Source organism: Sinohyriopsis cumingii, chromosome 6 (genome assembly GCF_028554795.1).
Source record: "Sinohyriopsis cumingii isolate HCF-2022 chromosome 6, ASM2855479v2, whole genome shotgun sequence".
NCBI classification, from domain to species: domain Eukaryota; kingdom Metazoa; phylum Mollusca; class Bivalvia; order Unionida; family Unionidae; genus Sinohyriopsis; species Sinohyriopsis cumingii.
The window spans coordinates 23740458-23757123 of record NC_142966.1 but is presented as its reverse complement, the minus strand read 5'-3'; the positions used below and the strand labels follow the sequence as shown (position 1 = coordinate 23757123).

The 16666-nt window shown below is 37.6% G+C and overlaps 1 protein-coding gene across 1 annotated transcript in view; it reads left to right on the top strand.

Moving 5' to 3' along the window:
• Positions 1 to 8777: 8777 nt before the first annotated feature.
• Positions 8778 to 16666, top strand: part of LOC149796490 (choline/ethanolamine transporter flvcr2b-like) — a 52809-nt gene continuing 44920 nt past the window's right edge. Inside the window, exon 1 of the mRNA XM_089961204.1 lies at positions 8778 to 9017. Within this exon, the coding sequence (XP_089817330.1) occupies positions 9014 to 9017 (4 nt within the window). The 5' untranslated portion in view covers positions 8778 to 9013. The remainder of the gene's footprint in view (positions 9018 to 16666) is intronic.

Here is a 16666-nt window from a genome sequence, read left to right as displayed (position 1 = left end):
GATACTGTCAGCGTTCGACTGAAATTGGCGTACAAGGCAAACAAATTAAAATAGATCCGAAACAAACGAAATTTTCATTTAGACCGTGCTTATACAACCGACCGTCGACAACAGTATTGTTATCGAACCACTGCTGGTTGGTATTTTTCAGGTTTCATCACAAACAGTCATCATCAATTGCTCACTTACTCTACATGATAAAAACGAGTTTAACACTTTGGACAGCAATTAGAGAATTTCAAGTCATCGTTGCAATATACATATATTTTATTGCACTGATTCATCGTTTGATAAAACCGAGATCGATTGCGGTTAACACTTCATTTATCTGCATGTGTTCCTAAATTTTCTCTTGGCCAGATCGTTCACCACAGTATTGGCCATAACAATATCGCACACCCATTTGATTTTACATATGACTTGGGAAGCATATTATTTTAAAACTCACGCACCCAAGGTGTGTGTCGTGTCTGTTTATATATGGTCACAAACTTAAGTAATAGAAAAAGAAGCAAAACCAACTAATTTTAAAATTAACAAACATTTAATTATTGAAGTAATAAATGAAAAAATGTTAGAGGAACTTACAGTATAATGAAGTGAATCAAATTAGTCCTTATAAAGGTCTATGAAAGTCCTAAACGATAGAAAAGTCTCAATACTGGAAATGAACTGGTCCTCCTAGAACCGTGATGTTGCCAAGATGGCGTTGTCCAGAATTCCTTCGAATATATTATAACAGTTCCAGAATAATATTATTGTTCAAATAATGAACACTTTCTATCACCACTGAACAGTCCTAACAAAAGTTTTTCCTCTCGAAAAATATCTAAGTACAAAATAAAACACGTCTGCAGACTTACATCAAGAACACAAAAAGTGGGAATGACGGCCAGAAATGGGAATGAAACTGAATGTTTAATTTTCTCCTTATACACACCATATATTGCAACTGTAGTTCGCAGTAGACCCCATGTGATAACATACACTATTGATTTACGTCACATAATTCTTCTTGAACTTCCATATTCCATCAGTCACTGAGAAATTACGTCATAAACGCCATTTTAAGTCTTATTATTGCGATTATTATTACTAATTATCAACGTAAACAACTATTTATAGATCTTACATAATTTGAGAATTTAACAGAGCCAAATCACGCACACAACTTATGGATATGCATATCATATATAATTGTATGTGTGTGTGTGTGTGTGTGTGTGTGTGAGAGAGAGAGAGAGAGAGAGAGAGAGAGAGAGAGAGAGAGAATTTTGAAAGATGGCAACACATAAAGAAGTGAATCTTGTCGCGGTCATCATGACACGTAACAGTTAACATTGACGTACGGGCTAATACCGCAAAATAATCGCTAGCCTGCGATGGATTATTTGAGACATGTATATTGTCGAGGACAGGTTAATGTGCATTAGGTAGCATAAAAAATGTCAAATTTGAAATTTAAAATAAGTGTCATAAAATGAAACTTTACAGAAACAGTTATTAGTAAAGAAGAATAGAGATAATTATTCTAACCTGGATAGGAGGTGGTTAATTTTGGCGGTTAGATAAAGTTAATCCTGATTGGCTAAGTTAAATGAGGGTGGTTGGGTGTGATTTGGACTTCTAAAGTAGCTTTAAAAATTTTTCAACCATATCGCTGATATGTCTGCATTGTGGTAGTTTATAGTGATGTCTAGCATGGCGCATCAGGACGCGGACATGTAGCATCATGTACCACTCAGTTACAATATTCTGACACCAGCCCAACCAGTCCTAACACTAACCTCTTATTGCTGAGCGCCAAGCAAGGTAGTCCGATAAATCAACTCCACTTATTTGTGTTGGTACTGATGGACGATGTTGTGTGTATGATGTCACCTGTTCATTAAAATGTGCAATTTTGCTGCATGCAAATGATTCCGGAACAAGCCCGCAGACACTTTAAGCACATACCGGTAATTGGTAACAGCCATATCAAGCGCGAAATTCAAAATGGCCAAAGGACATATGGTTGTGCTATTCCAGGTGGATTTACAGGTCACCAGATATATGCTTTACTCAGGAAATATAATCTACATATCACCAAAAGAACCCTTCAGCCGACGGTAGCTGCACAGCCACGAGACATACCGGTTAGTGTATAACATGCACACCGATGTGTGCAGACAAATTTAAATGCAGATAATTGCATCTTTTAATGAATATGTGATATCAGCCCCTCACCCGAAAATCAATATCGTCACGGGTGAAGGGCTGATTTATCGGCCTACAAGCAAGGCAGCTGCGAATATCATTGTTTAAACAAGTCTTTGGTATGAATCAGCCGGGGTTCGAACCCGCGACCTCCCCTATTCGAGGCGGACGCTCTGATCGCTTAGTGTACCGAAGCGATCCTCAATAGGGGGTGCGTGCTTCCCAGCTGAAATTCAATGTTTTAAATAATTTCCTTGCGAAATTAGTCAGTTTAAGTGTCTGCGGGAAGGCAAGAAGTTGACTAGTGGGAAAAAATAGCAAGTATATTTTCTCGTTAAAATTGTGCAAGGAACGGGTGTCTGAATGCTGAGGAACACAGAGCTTAAAGAAACAGAGAGATTCTGATGCATCATAGTCCGTCAGGAATGCAACTATCCGCTAGGGATAGCGATTAATTTTCTTGTAATAGGGTTGTGTGTATCAGTTGTCAGGCTACGAACTAACCCATATTCGACACAATTTCTGCTGAATTACGATATGACGATATCTCACGTAACAAGAGTTGGGATTATTGTTCTATCCCAGAAGTAAACGCCTGGCAATATTTATGATGCATATTTATGTAGTTATCTTAAAGGGGAAATAGCTTCATATGTGTACCATAAAGAGGGGAAAGAGAGCAGACATCCAAGTTATGGTTGATGACCCGGAAGGAAGCTGGAGAGAGAGAGACAGAGAGACAAAGACAGACTGACAGAGAGACAGAGATACAGCGATTATACGGCGACTCTGACCTGTCACCAACGTTGAATTTAAATTGATCCGAAGCAAAAAGGTTACCCAGGCATGGTGAGCAAACGAGTTTAATCATTCTCTCGGTTTCATGATGCAATTTGTTTTATTGGTATAACAGAATGGCGTATTGCAGTTCTTATAAATTTTATAATTTTATTTCTAAGAGAAAGTGTATCATTCAGATGTCAAGTTCAATTTCATTTGGTTTAGGATATTAATTAAATTGTTATATTTTAATACGAGGACTCGAGTTGTTCTATTCTATGTTTCTGCGCAGAGCTTTGTTTTTCCATCCATTATTTTCATATTTTATTTTTTTATTTACTCGATCCGAGCAATAACACCGTGGTTGATCATCCTCTTGATATATGGCATAAAATAATGTGGTATTTTAAGTTTGATTTATTCGTGGATATGAAGTATCAATGCTTCTTTGAAAGAGAGACATTTGAGGCTTGGAAAAACTTAATTACATGTCACTGCTTATCGATAATACGTTCCATACTTAGAGCATTAAGACTGTTGTCTTAATCTTAATCGATCTGGATTTTTCTTTCAACATTGAACCTTCGCAGTAAAATATACTGATGCTCTAAATGAAGCTACTAAAAAGCCAACATGTTTTTCACGATGACCCTGAAACTCTTCAACTGATGTCCATACTGTTTAACATATTTTTTTTCACGATGACCCTGAAACTCTTCAACTGATGTCCATACCGTTTAACATATTTTTTTACGTTGACCCTGAAACTCTTCAACTGATATCCATACTGTTTAACATTTTTTTTTCACAATGACCCTGAAACTCTTCAACTGATATCCATACTGTTTAACATTTTTTTTCACAATGACCCTGAAACTCTTCAACTGATGTCCTTACTGTTTAATATATTTTATTTCACGATGACCCTGAAACTCTTCAACTGATGTCCATACCGTTTAACATTTTTTTTACATGTAGAGTATTTTAGGAATTTGATGAAGATATTTAAGAAAAAGCTTTTAAAGTATTTGAAAACCCAGCTAGTCGTTGTTTGTAGGGTTATTTGAAATGTTCATTAATGGTATTTCTTTGAAAAAATCTGTATGTGAAACAGATCTTGTTTAAACTTAGAAGTAACTGCATTTCAGAACGTATTTTCAACTTTACATTAGATTTAGGTAATGTTTTTCTTTAATAAAGTCGATATGTCCTTGAACGTGAAGTTTAACAGCATAGTGCGGGACAAAATTCCCTGAAATCAAGATAAAATAATAGAAACAATACATTAAGGAAATTTAACTTAGCTTTTCGTATTATAAATGTGATGTGATGTGATTTTTGATTTTTAACGTAGCTTTAACAATTTTTCAGTCATATCGCTACGATGTCTGCAATGTGGCAGTTTATAGTGATGTCTAGCATGTAGCATGATGTCCCACCCAGTCACATTATCCTGACACCAGGCCGACCAGTCCTAACACTAACCTCTTAATGCTGAACGCCAAGCGAGGCAGCTGTTAGTACCATTTTTTAAGTCTCTGGTATGACTCGGCAGGGGATCGAACCCACGACCTCCCGCATCCGAGGCGGACGCTCTAACCACTAGGCCACCGGTGCGGTCGTATCATAAATAATCCATCTAATGACCCTGTTATTTTAGTTATCCATCTGTGAAATTTCAAGTGAATCAAGTCAAAAAACCATGATGTGCGAACTTCTTTATATGCTGTGCTTTCGTCCTTATACAGAGGCGGCGTTAGGAGTACGCCGGACCTAGGGCCGACCATGACCGCGCGGGGCCAGTGTATCGGTATCTCGATTGGTATGCTACTGCAAACACTGATTATGCCTAAACTAGATCAACTTTCGCGATTTGGCGCAAAAATTTAGTTTTTTCATTATTCATAAAAAAAAAAAATCCTGTTTGTGGACAACGGGTGTTTTTAATTGAAATAAAAACAACCCTGCGAAAATTTGAAAAGCTGAGATCCAAGTTATCGGACAGTTGTTGCCCGCTAGTGGCGTTGAGAAAATGGCTGCATTTGTCTGCTTCTGTGCTGCCACCTGTTAATTGTGTTACGAAGTTGACTAAGTCGACTTCGCAAACTTTTGTGTGGTTCTATATGAAACGAGAGAGAGAGAGAAAGAGAGATTCGTGTTTCTTCTAACTGTGCTGATTAAAAAAAATAAAATAAACACTATTGTTACGAGAGCGCTTATTTCCTAGTTCGTTTGTGTAAACCATTCTATAAATACCATTGAGGCAAAATCCTTGTCAGACAACACCGTTGTTGTTTCAGGCTGGTATTTATCTGTTTCGTGTGTGCCTCGATTGTTTTATTTGAGTATTAATCTTATTTTTTTACATCGTTTATTTCGTTTTTGGCGTTCTGTTGGCATGTCGTTTGTTTCTGTTTAAATTTTTCTGTTTCGTTTGTGCCTCTTTTTTTGGGTGTATTTTTCTTTTTGTTTAAGTACAGTTGATTTCATTTTGCGTTTGCTTGTTTCGTTCACATTTTCTTTTGTTTCTTTTGAAATGTGTCTGTTTCATTTGTGCATCCCTTGTTTTATTTGAATATTGATCTTATTGTTTGAGATTTAACATTATTGCTTCGCAAGCATGTTTGTTTTATTGCAGGTTTTCTTGATTTATTTGACATTTGCTTCTATTATTTCAATGATATAATTTTGGCGGCGATGGCTTTCCGTAGGACATCGTATATAAGTAGATAATTAGGTGGAGATGAGTGAAACAGTATAATATGTCAAGGAACAGAAAACATACATATTTCTAACTAGCAACTACCTTGATGATATAGCATGTGTCAGTGATTTTTTGCACCGTCTCTTCATTCCATTACTGCACGGAGGAACGCTAAAATATAAATCAAGTCTTCGGCTATTCTCTCTCTATTAATATTCATATACTATCCATGCATGCATCATACATACATACATACACACACACACGCATACATACATACATACATACATACATACATACATACATGCATGCATACATGTTAGATTTTCGTTCTGTCTTCATAAAAAAAGTAATTGTCCACAAGTAACGTTAGATGCACAATAAGCACAAACATTTTAGAGATGGCAATGATTCAGTGATGATGATCATGACGATGACGGTAATAATGACGACGATAACTGCAGTAGCGGCGGAGACGATGATGATGGTGCTTATGGACTCCAACATTTTACTACCCAGAAAGTTTTATGTCTTTTGTGTAGTTTCTCGGCTGCCATTGGTCGGCTCAGCATATGACTGATATACACATTTTATGTACTATTAAGTTGCTTGGTATTTAGACTAGTAGTCTTCACGTGCTTAATTAATGGTAGTTTCCTGTATAGATTGATGATAACCTGTATAGTGAATTTCAAATAATTGTTTTAATTTTTTTTATTTTTTTTTAATTTTTTAAAGGAGGGGGTCCAGAGCGGGTCACATAAGTTATGAGAAACTTTTTTCACTTGGTACGATTTTTTTTGCCCTTTAAGAGCTATTACTTTTTTAACATTAAGCAGTGTCAGCCACCTATGACTTCTTCTTCCATTGTATTTCTTCAACGCCAAGAATACGTTTTTGTCATTTTTTTCACCAAAAGTCTAACGGTAGAACATACTATACAATACAAAGAAAACTGAGAACACTCTACCCGATACTGCGTCACTCAACTTTGTCTTACGGAAACTGTGTGTGTGTGTGATCTGGATTTTTAACGTGCCTTAACAATTTTTCAGTCATATCGCTACGATGTCTGCAGTGTGACAGTTTATTATGATGTCTAGCACTGGGGCATCATGTCGCAGACATGTAGAATGTTGTCCCACCCAGTCATATTATCATGACACCAGGTCGACCAGTCTTAATACTAACCTCTTAATGCTGAGCGCCAAGCGAGGCAGCTGTTAGTATAATTTTTGTAAGTCGTTGGTATGACTCGACCAGAGATAGAACCCACGACCTCATGCGTCCTAGTCGGACGCTTTTACCTCTTAGGCGACCGGAGCGGTCCTTACAGAAACTCTAATCATTATTTCGTTAGAGATGGGGTATTGGACTTGAACCCTTTCCATATTACTTTTAAATGTTATAATGTATGAAACACCAGTAAAAGAAAACACTTGTTGATCTTTAAATAATAAAATTATTAGCAGTGACTATGCAAAATATTGTTTGAAAATTGATTCACGAAAATCCCTCTCGCACACAGAGTTTGAAAAGCAAATAATAAAAATCAATTTACCCAATCCCGCCATGACTAACGCTGATCAATGTAGATGGTCGGCCGGGTATTAGTGAACAGCTGAAATAACTAAACGCTTTCAGTCTGATTTACACTTCTCTAGAAACTAGTCTCATTTCGGTCTTCAAACAAGTGTTCAGGCTAAGTTTTGGCAAGTTGTTGTATGAATGACCAATCCCTTAATACATCACGCACCGTGCATAACAACCTTATAGAAGTTAAAAGTTGTACACGTTAGTATACGCCTGAAAAACACTCGCTTTATCGTCGATTTCTACGCACATATTATAAATTGAATGGCAAATTTCACCCACACATTGTAGGTCTCAAGACCCGTCAGATCTGTGAAGATTATTTTTTTATACGTTTCGAAAAGCAGTCAAGCGAGAAGAACAGCTTCACTGTACTCTGACACAAAATAATGTAGGCTCTGGCCTTTACAAGAAAAAAATGTGCTCGGTCCGTCTATGTTATTACGGACTCCTTGTATAGTACCACCATAAAGGAGTTTTAATTATTCATCTAATGGAATAAAATAACTCAGAATCACCGCAGAAATTCAAAGAGAGAATTTGTATGGCAAATTCAAATATATAATCAGATATTAAGAATGACACCAGTTAATATTTATTGAAACTGCTGAAAATCAAACATAATGACAACTCACAAAATGTGGCCCTGAAAATTGTTTTAAGGGAAGGATAAATCAAACATGCTTTAATTAGGTTTAAACCAACCGTACACGGGGTTAAGGATAAATCAAACATGCTTTAATTGGGTTTAAACCAACCGTACACGGGGTTAAGCCAACCATACCTAATGGTAACACTTCCACTCCGGATGTTTGGTATCGCTTCAAATTTCACACCACTCCGCTGGCCTAGTGGTTAGAGCGTCCGCCTAGGATGCGGGAGGTCGTGGGTTCGATCCCCGGCCGAGTCATACTAAAGACTTACAAAAATGGTACTAACAGCTGCCTCGCTTGGCGCTCAGCATTAAGAGGTTGGTGTTTGGACTGGTTGGGCTGGTGTCAGGATAATGTGACTGGGTGGGACATCATGCTACATGTCTGCGGCATGATGCCCCAGTGCTAGACATCACTATAAACTGCCACATTGCAGACATCGTAGCGATATGACTGAAATATTGTTAAAGCTACATTAAAAATCCGAATCGCACACACACTCTATAAATAGTCACGTGTAAAGTAACTAACGTAAATACTGAACTGGAAGGCATACATAATGCATGCTTTTAAATGAAATAAAAACAGTGCGTTAAAAATCCAAATCACACACACACACACACACACGCTTCAAATTTCAGGTTATTATTTGCACATGAATTGTTGTCTACTGCCTGCGACGTTACAAACTACCAAACCCCACACAAAATCATAGATAAAATAGCGACCTTACGAAACCACTATAAGTAATGCGAAAACATAACGGAGTACAACACAATCGCAAATTTTCCTTGTACAGCCTTAGCCACTGTGAAACCGTAGCTCAGAAGATACTGATACGAACTGTTTCCGTTTATTGATTGTCGACCGAAATGTACCTTCGTACTGTGTGCTATGTACACGTGTTTGAGGGAGAACATTACACTACATACATTAGAACGTGTGTACATGTAGTCGACCTTTATCATCATTCACCATGATTCATGTGCTGGATTCAGAGTTTAGTCAAATATAAATTATTTCTTTTACCGATGATGTTATTGCTGAATTAAACTAGTGCTTGGAACAGCACAGTATCTACAGCAACATGGGTAAGTACATGCACATTTTGTTAGATTATCAGTAAATTGGCAAAGACAGATCAATTTATTAATAGCTGGAAACTCTATTTGTCAAGGATAATTGTAGATTAAGATTTTATCCTAAGTTTCATTAATGTGATTGAAGACATCTTAACATTCGCAATGAAGGCAGTTGACCCTGGAGCAGTCATGGTGTGCTGACAATACGATTGCCTAGTTGCGACATACATGTTATTACAAGTACAAACGGGCCCCGAGTGGTCTAAAGCGCTCTTCGTTACTGATCACTGCCATCTCACCTCTGTCTGCGTTGGTTCGAGTCTCGGATTCGGCCAATGTGGGTATGTGAGAAAGCTTGTCAGTAGCTTCTCGTGGGTCGGTGGTTCTTTCTGGGGGTTTCCCCGCTGTCTTCCTCCACCATTAATACAGGCCGCCATGTGTGCTGAAAAATGGCGTTAAACCATACAACAACAACAAGTACAAGTTACGCTGTTCTTGTTATGGATTGAACGACATATTTCAGCTCATGATAGGCTGGCTATATACATGGCCGCCAGTATATGTGGTAGAGGAAGAACCCGTGACAATCCCGTGAAGCGCCACTGACCCACGGGAAGCTAATGGCACGCTTTTGAAATAACCACGTTGGTCGAGTCGAGACTGGAATCCACGCGGAAAGAGGTAGCTTGATTATAATCTGTGAAGGCGAGCTCCGTAGAATCAGTGATAGATCACTCGGTCATCCATGGTACCTACAAACTAAGAAAGAAAAGGCCGATTGACCAAAAAATGAATACTTCTAGACACTGTTCGACGAGCATAAATATGTTCATTTTGTAATTTGAAACTTATTTACATCATTTTCCTTTAAAATAAGGAACGTTTTATTTTCGTTCTTTAAAATGATTTGTCATAAACTCAAGCTTTTGAAATGCCGACAAATAGATTGATAACAAAAACATGCGTTACGGATGGCTGATTCGAAAGATACAAGACGTAACCGGCGGAGATGTTTACTATTGTATTGTTATAGATTAATCCTTATATAACAGATTGTGTATCTGAACTTCATTACCAGCTGTTGTTCATGAATACGAGAAACTAAGTTATTGAATCCTTTTCATTTTTTAAGTAATATAAAGTGGGAGTAACGTGAAAAATAGTATAACGTGATGTGAACGTTATACAAATTTTACAATGCGAGCTTCATGTGATGAAGTACGCGCTTCACAAGGTTGCAGTTCACGATCGCTACTTTTGACGTTTTGATACCTATAAAGTCTGTCACTCTCATCGGTAACGAATAATTTCCATTAATATTATTAAATATTTCACGACAGAAATAGACTATTTCACGTTGAATCTGCTGTTAATTTCTTTTAAACACTTACATTTGTTGTCTATCTTAATTCTTCACGTACAGACCATATTAGTGTTGATATTTGTTTTGTCCACTTACTAATTTACAATTTCAATGTACGAGTGTGAGAAATGCCGTCATACACGTAGGTCTATGGTACCGACTTTGGAAGATCAGAGGCAGAGCCCTGCTTTTATCAGCAGTTAGAATTTTGGAACGAGTAGTTAATTTTTGCGTACAGTAATAGTCTTTATATATTTGTAGAATGATAGTTTACTAATTTTTAGTGGAAGAGGCAGTGGTGTCACATTTCTCTCTGATTCTACTGATAAAATGTAAACAAACTGACATTTTCACAAGCTCATAGGCTTTCCGAACCGACCATTAAATGTAAATGTGGCGGTGAAGATTTGTGTGGTTTAAATTGTTCAGCCCTCAGCTTGGAAATGTATAATTGCTTTGATTTATAGGATACAAAAAGCTATTGTTTGCATTATGATAGTTGGACAAATTTATATTGAGGTAAAGGAAAAATATATCTTAGTTCGAACAAAACCCCCATCAGCCAAACACCCTCATAATTAATTGATCGATCCCATAAGACGTCTTAGGGCTAGCATGAGTATAATTTGTATGTCTTTGACTTACATATACATTGATTATCTTCAATAATAGGTAAGAGCAAATCAAGTGCGTATCATCACCTTGCCGTAGGCCTAACTTAGATGTACATATTCCATTTTCCAATTCAACGTCACCTTCTTTTATTGCTCTTTATAATTTTTTGTGGCAATGTTGTAGAAGCGTAAAGGTTATTTATTTAATTTAGAACCTTGATTACCCATTACCTACTGTGCCGTACTCGTGGTATTTTAGCTACTCCGACTCCGTACATAAAGTCTAAACAGATTATAATTGACTTTACTTTGGCCCAATTCACAAGTCATGTTTAATTTTTTTGACCGGTTTGTATTTGGAATTTATAGTTCAGATGCACTATAAACTGGCTAATGTGTTCCATAATAACATATTTCTTCTAAGCTCACAGGCCCGAAAAGTGCAAAATGCAAACCAGGACCATGACAATTTGCATATAAAAAAAATACCACACGGTTATATAACTCTGTGTGAGACATTGTCTGATAAGCTGCTCTGACAATCATTTTTTGATGGTTTTATAATTTGCGGTCGTATAGCTAATTTGACTTCGGAGTTAAGTGTGAGAAAATATTGTAAAACGTTACACATGTTTGGCGGTATGAGTCTCGGATTCAGCCAGTGTGGGTATGTGAGAAAGCTTGCCGGTAGCTTCTCGTGGGTCGGTGGTTCTTTCCAGGGTTTTCCCGGGTTCTTCCTCCACCATTAATACTGGCCGCCATGTATAGCCTATCGTGTGCTGAAAAATGGCGTTAAATCCCACGACAACAACTACTACACGTTTGGACTCCATCTGAGAGTGACTGAACACAAGAGGCTGTAATCCTTCCGAGTTTCCAGTCGATAAAAATGTGTAGGATTGTGTGTATATATATGTACGAAAAGGGTCATAGGTAGATAATATACGCAAAGAGTGAAAACTGCCGCTATCGTTGCCACTGTATCTAAGTATCATCGCAACGCCAATTTTTGTGGTTGTTGATGCAACTGTAATGTCGGCAGTTGCAAGGATAAAATTTACCGCTGTAAGCGCATTTTTATCACTGATGCCTTTGCAACAGAATTTATTGTTACTACAACAGTATTCATATATTTGTGCACCTGTATAAGTTTTGTTAGTGCACATACCGTTGACCCATCAAACTATACTACTGGACTATTGTATCAGCAAAAATATTACTGCAGCGGCATACATACGCAATTAAAATATCACTGCAGTTGTAAATGTTATTGATGCAATGGCAAAAAATATTTTCCTCGGCACCATATTACCATCAACTGTTGAGGTACCTTAAAACGCCGTCAAACCATTGCACGCGCATTGGTATATTACATGATCAAGTGAATCGATCTTAATTAGAGCACATTCAAGAAACAACACATAGAAGTAGAAACTGAACCTGTTGCACACGATATTCAGAGGAATGAAGGTCACAGTGGCTTGAATATAAGCGCATGTTAGAGCAATGACATGTTTGAAACATTAAATAAAGTGGCTGTCCATTCATGACTCTGCAGTGACTGGAGACGTACTGACGTTACGTTTTTATTCAGGAGTTTGTTGATCAAGTTCGAGCCTGATTCGATGCGATCAGGGCCATTTCCAGCGGTAGCGTTGGGAAATGATTCGGCATTCCTTAAAGGTATGACATTAAATCAAACCTTTGATAGGGATACAGTGTCGAATGCCTGAGCTAAATATCGGTACCAAATTTATTAAGCTACGCAAAACGTAGCTTGAAATATCAGCGTTTATTCTTAAATAGGTCGCGCGAGCAAGGAGACAAGTCTCCTCCCTTTGTAGTTATTATATAGTACATGTATGAAAGGTCTGTTGTAAGCAACGATACGAGCCCCTGTGGGGAGAATGGGATTGATTGCTCAGAGAATGAAATGTAAGACTCTGATTAGGAAATAAATAGCCTGTCGGCATCCTGAAGTTAAAGGATAATGTTATCTAGGAAACAACAGATGACGAGAACAATCAACTCTAAATACTAGCAATTTGATAAAATCAAACATGTTCAAGTGCGCGCATCAAAGCACGTCGATTTATCATCGCTCCAGCATACTTGTTGCGTATCTTAATCGCAGTCTTCACTACTCAACTTTTTTATTTATTTAAAGAGCAAATAAAATTACAGTGTGCTGTGAACAAAGTTGCATCGAGTTTTTTTTTTTTTTTTTTTTTTTAACACTTCTTAGAATTATTTCCTTGCAAGACTTCATCTCCTTCTTAGCTAGAGGGCGATGTGTGAAAACGATTCCAACCCATCCTAGGCTCGAAAATTTGTTTATAATCTGCTCCCCCCATACTTTTAATAATATCAATTAAAAACTTCGTGTCCATTAGAACGGACAAAGTAGTCCAGCACGAGAGAGAATTGCAAGCCCTCTCCCAAAACTTAATTTATCGGTCGCTTATCAAAATAGTTATCTGATTTTAAGAAGCTTAACAACTTTGAATTTTAAATGTCACATTAAAACCGACAACGGACAAACAAAATAAAACAATCCAGCTCGAGCGAAATTTCCAAACCTCTACCAGAACTTAATTAGTTGGTCTATTATCAAAATCGTTGTCTGCTTTTTTTTTTTTTTTAAAGAAGCATAACAACTTTGGATCTCAAAGGTCAAATTTAAACTGGCAGTTTGTGCCCCGAGTGGCCGAGTGGTCTAAAGCGCTCTCCGTTACGGATCACTGCCATCTCACCTCTGTCTGCGTGGGTTCGAGTTTCGGATTCGGCCAATGTGGGTATGTGAGAAAGCTTGCCAGTAGCTTCTCGTGGGTTTTCCCGGGCTCTTCCTCCACCAATAATACTGGCCGCCAGGTATAGCCTATCGTGTGCTGAAAAATGGCGTTAAACCCTACAACAACAACAACAACAACAATAAACCGGCAGTTTGGTTTAAAGAGGCAGGAGTATTAGGAACAGGAAATCCATTAAATTTCAGAGACCTGTGTGAACAAAATACACGAAAGGTCGCAGTGCGTGCCAGACAAAACGGAAGAGACCTCCATCAAACTAGGCAGGGATGTTTATTTTATTTTACGCAAATAAAATGAAGTATTCGGGCCTATACAGTGCTGAAATAACATAATTTTACTCGGACCTACTTAAATAATCAAATTAAAAATTCAAATTTCTTATTGTGGGGTATATTTAATTTATATTGTGTACTTGATTTTGTCATGATCTTGACTGAGGTTTATGGAAATAGTTTTTGACTTTTATCATAATTGTGATTGAGAGTTGTGGATAAAGATTTGCCTACCTGACTTTATTCATGATTGTAATTGAGAGTTGTGGATAAAGATTTGCCTACCTGACTTTATTCATGACTGTAATTAGTAAACACAATCTTCACTTGCCTTTGAGTTCAAGGGACAGTGGAATTTTCCATGGAAATGATTTTGTTCTTCTTCAGAACACTATTGCAACGTAGGTCGGGTGGGGCAGGTATAAATATCGGTTTTGGTAAACAAATTATAAATCTTTAAAATAGTAGTGGTCATCTGCTTAATTGTGTATATTTCGTTTTACTGGCTGATATTGAAGTGCTCAAAGTGGATGGATGAGGGTACCGAGTTCCTTAATATTAGTGAATTCTGTCAAATGGCACACAAGGTCCGCGCATATTGATAAGGTGATCTTGATCAAACTTGGAATATATGCTTGTATGATGAAGATCTTGGACAATTGCAGTATGAGTGAATTCATGTATATTAATGAGGTGATCTTACATATGATTGGCTGACCTGCGAGGAAGCCGTATTTGTTTTATAATTTTGATGTAACATCATATATAGGCTGATATAATCGAAACCTCGCATAAGTTCGACCATACGCAGGATACACGCATATTAATGAGTTGATTTGCATGTGATTGACGTGGTAAATAGGCCAGAACATTAATATCTTGGATAAATACGAGCAGCATCAATGCATGCTAATTAGATCATCTGCTTCTGATTGACTGAGCTTGTCAACGCTTTAGCGATTCTTTCTGATCGTATTTGTATCAAAAAATAGAAAAACTCTCATATCATCAAGATGTAGAATGCGATTTATTATGAACGAATTCTGCGCATATTAATGAGATGGTCTTGCAATCTTGCATGACTGCCTGATGTTCATAACGCTTGAGAGACTGTGTTTATGACACAATTTTAATGAAACTTGGTAAAAGGCTACGTCAAGATGGTAGATGATTTTGAGCTCTACTGGTGAAAGAGGAACTTATGCGATGGCCTGTTGCCCGACATCCGTTTGTCCATTAGTTTAAGTTTGTGATATTTTAGCCTCCTAAACTGATTGGAGGATTGCCATGCCACTTTACACGAATTCAAGGTTTAGTTGGTCCTAAATGAAGATGATATTGGAAAGATATTCAGCGTAGCCGCAACAATAGCCAGTTTGAAAATCTTGTTTTCGCTACTTATCCTGAATGGATGGTTATAAAAACGGGGTTTTAACTAAAAGACTTGTTATGTTTGTTTAGTTGGTTCTAAATAAAAATGGTACCGTCCAGACAGTCATTATGGTCACCACAACGGCCATCTTGAAAATCGCAATTTCAGAAGAATTCATGATCATAACGAGATATGGTTTTCAATAAAATATTTCCTCTGATATCTTGTTCGTCGTAATGGAAATGGTGTCCCTCATTCGGCTAGATTATTACCAGTTTGGAACAATGAAAGTATTGAAAATCAGGTCATACTTATCTTAAATGGATGATCATACATTGATTTGGTTTTTTCCAAATGTCTTCTGATAGTATCCAGTTTGTCGTAATGAAAATGGTGCCGCTCAAAATAAGTATGGCTGCCACAGTGGCTAGATGTGGATTCAGCACTCAGCAGAACTGGTCTTATCTTGAATTCCTTCAATTTTTTTGCGGACACTGTAGCGTCCGACTGATTGATGGACTGCTGTTATTAAGAAGCGATACGTATGCATATTGTATGAAGCGATCTTTCATCAGTTTTTTTTTAATCATCAGTTTCAAAACTGTAGTTTTGATAGGATTTGAATAAAAGTTGGTAAACATGCCTTTGTCATCAAGATATTTGAGTTTGTGTGTGCATCAGATTTATGCATATTAATGATGTGATCTTGTATTTGATTATTCTTCTCCACAAACTAGGAACTGTATTTCAAGCCGGATTTTAATCGAATTTGTTGTGTAGTCTCATGTCATGAGGATATTGGAGGAGTTTGATTAAAAGCAAGATCGATACGTACTGATGTCTTGTATTCGACTGGCTGACTTTGTTCCATTCTGGAGCGTGAATTCTGATCGGATTTTGCTCCGTCGTGAAGCATTTTATCATTGTCGTGGACAGGTTCTGTAATACTCGAGATCTGTCCATATTAATGAGATGCCTTGCTTCTCATTGGCTGAGCTTGTTGCCTTTTCAGATCTTGTTGTTGTGGGGTGTAACGCCATTTTTCAGCACACGATAGGCTACACATGGCGGCCAGTATTAATGGTGGAGGAAGAACCCGGGAAAACCCCGGAAAGAACCACCGACCCACGAGAAGCTACTGGCAACCTTTCTCACATACCCACATTGCCGAATCCGAGACTCGAACCAACGCAGACAGAGGTGAAATGGCAGTGATCGGTAACGGAG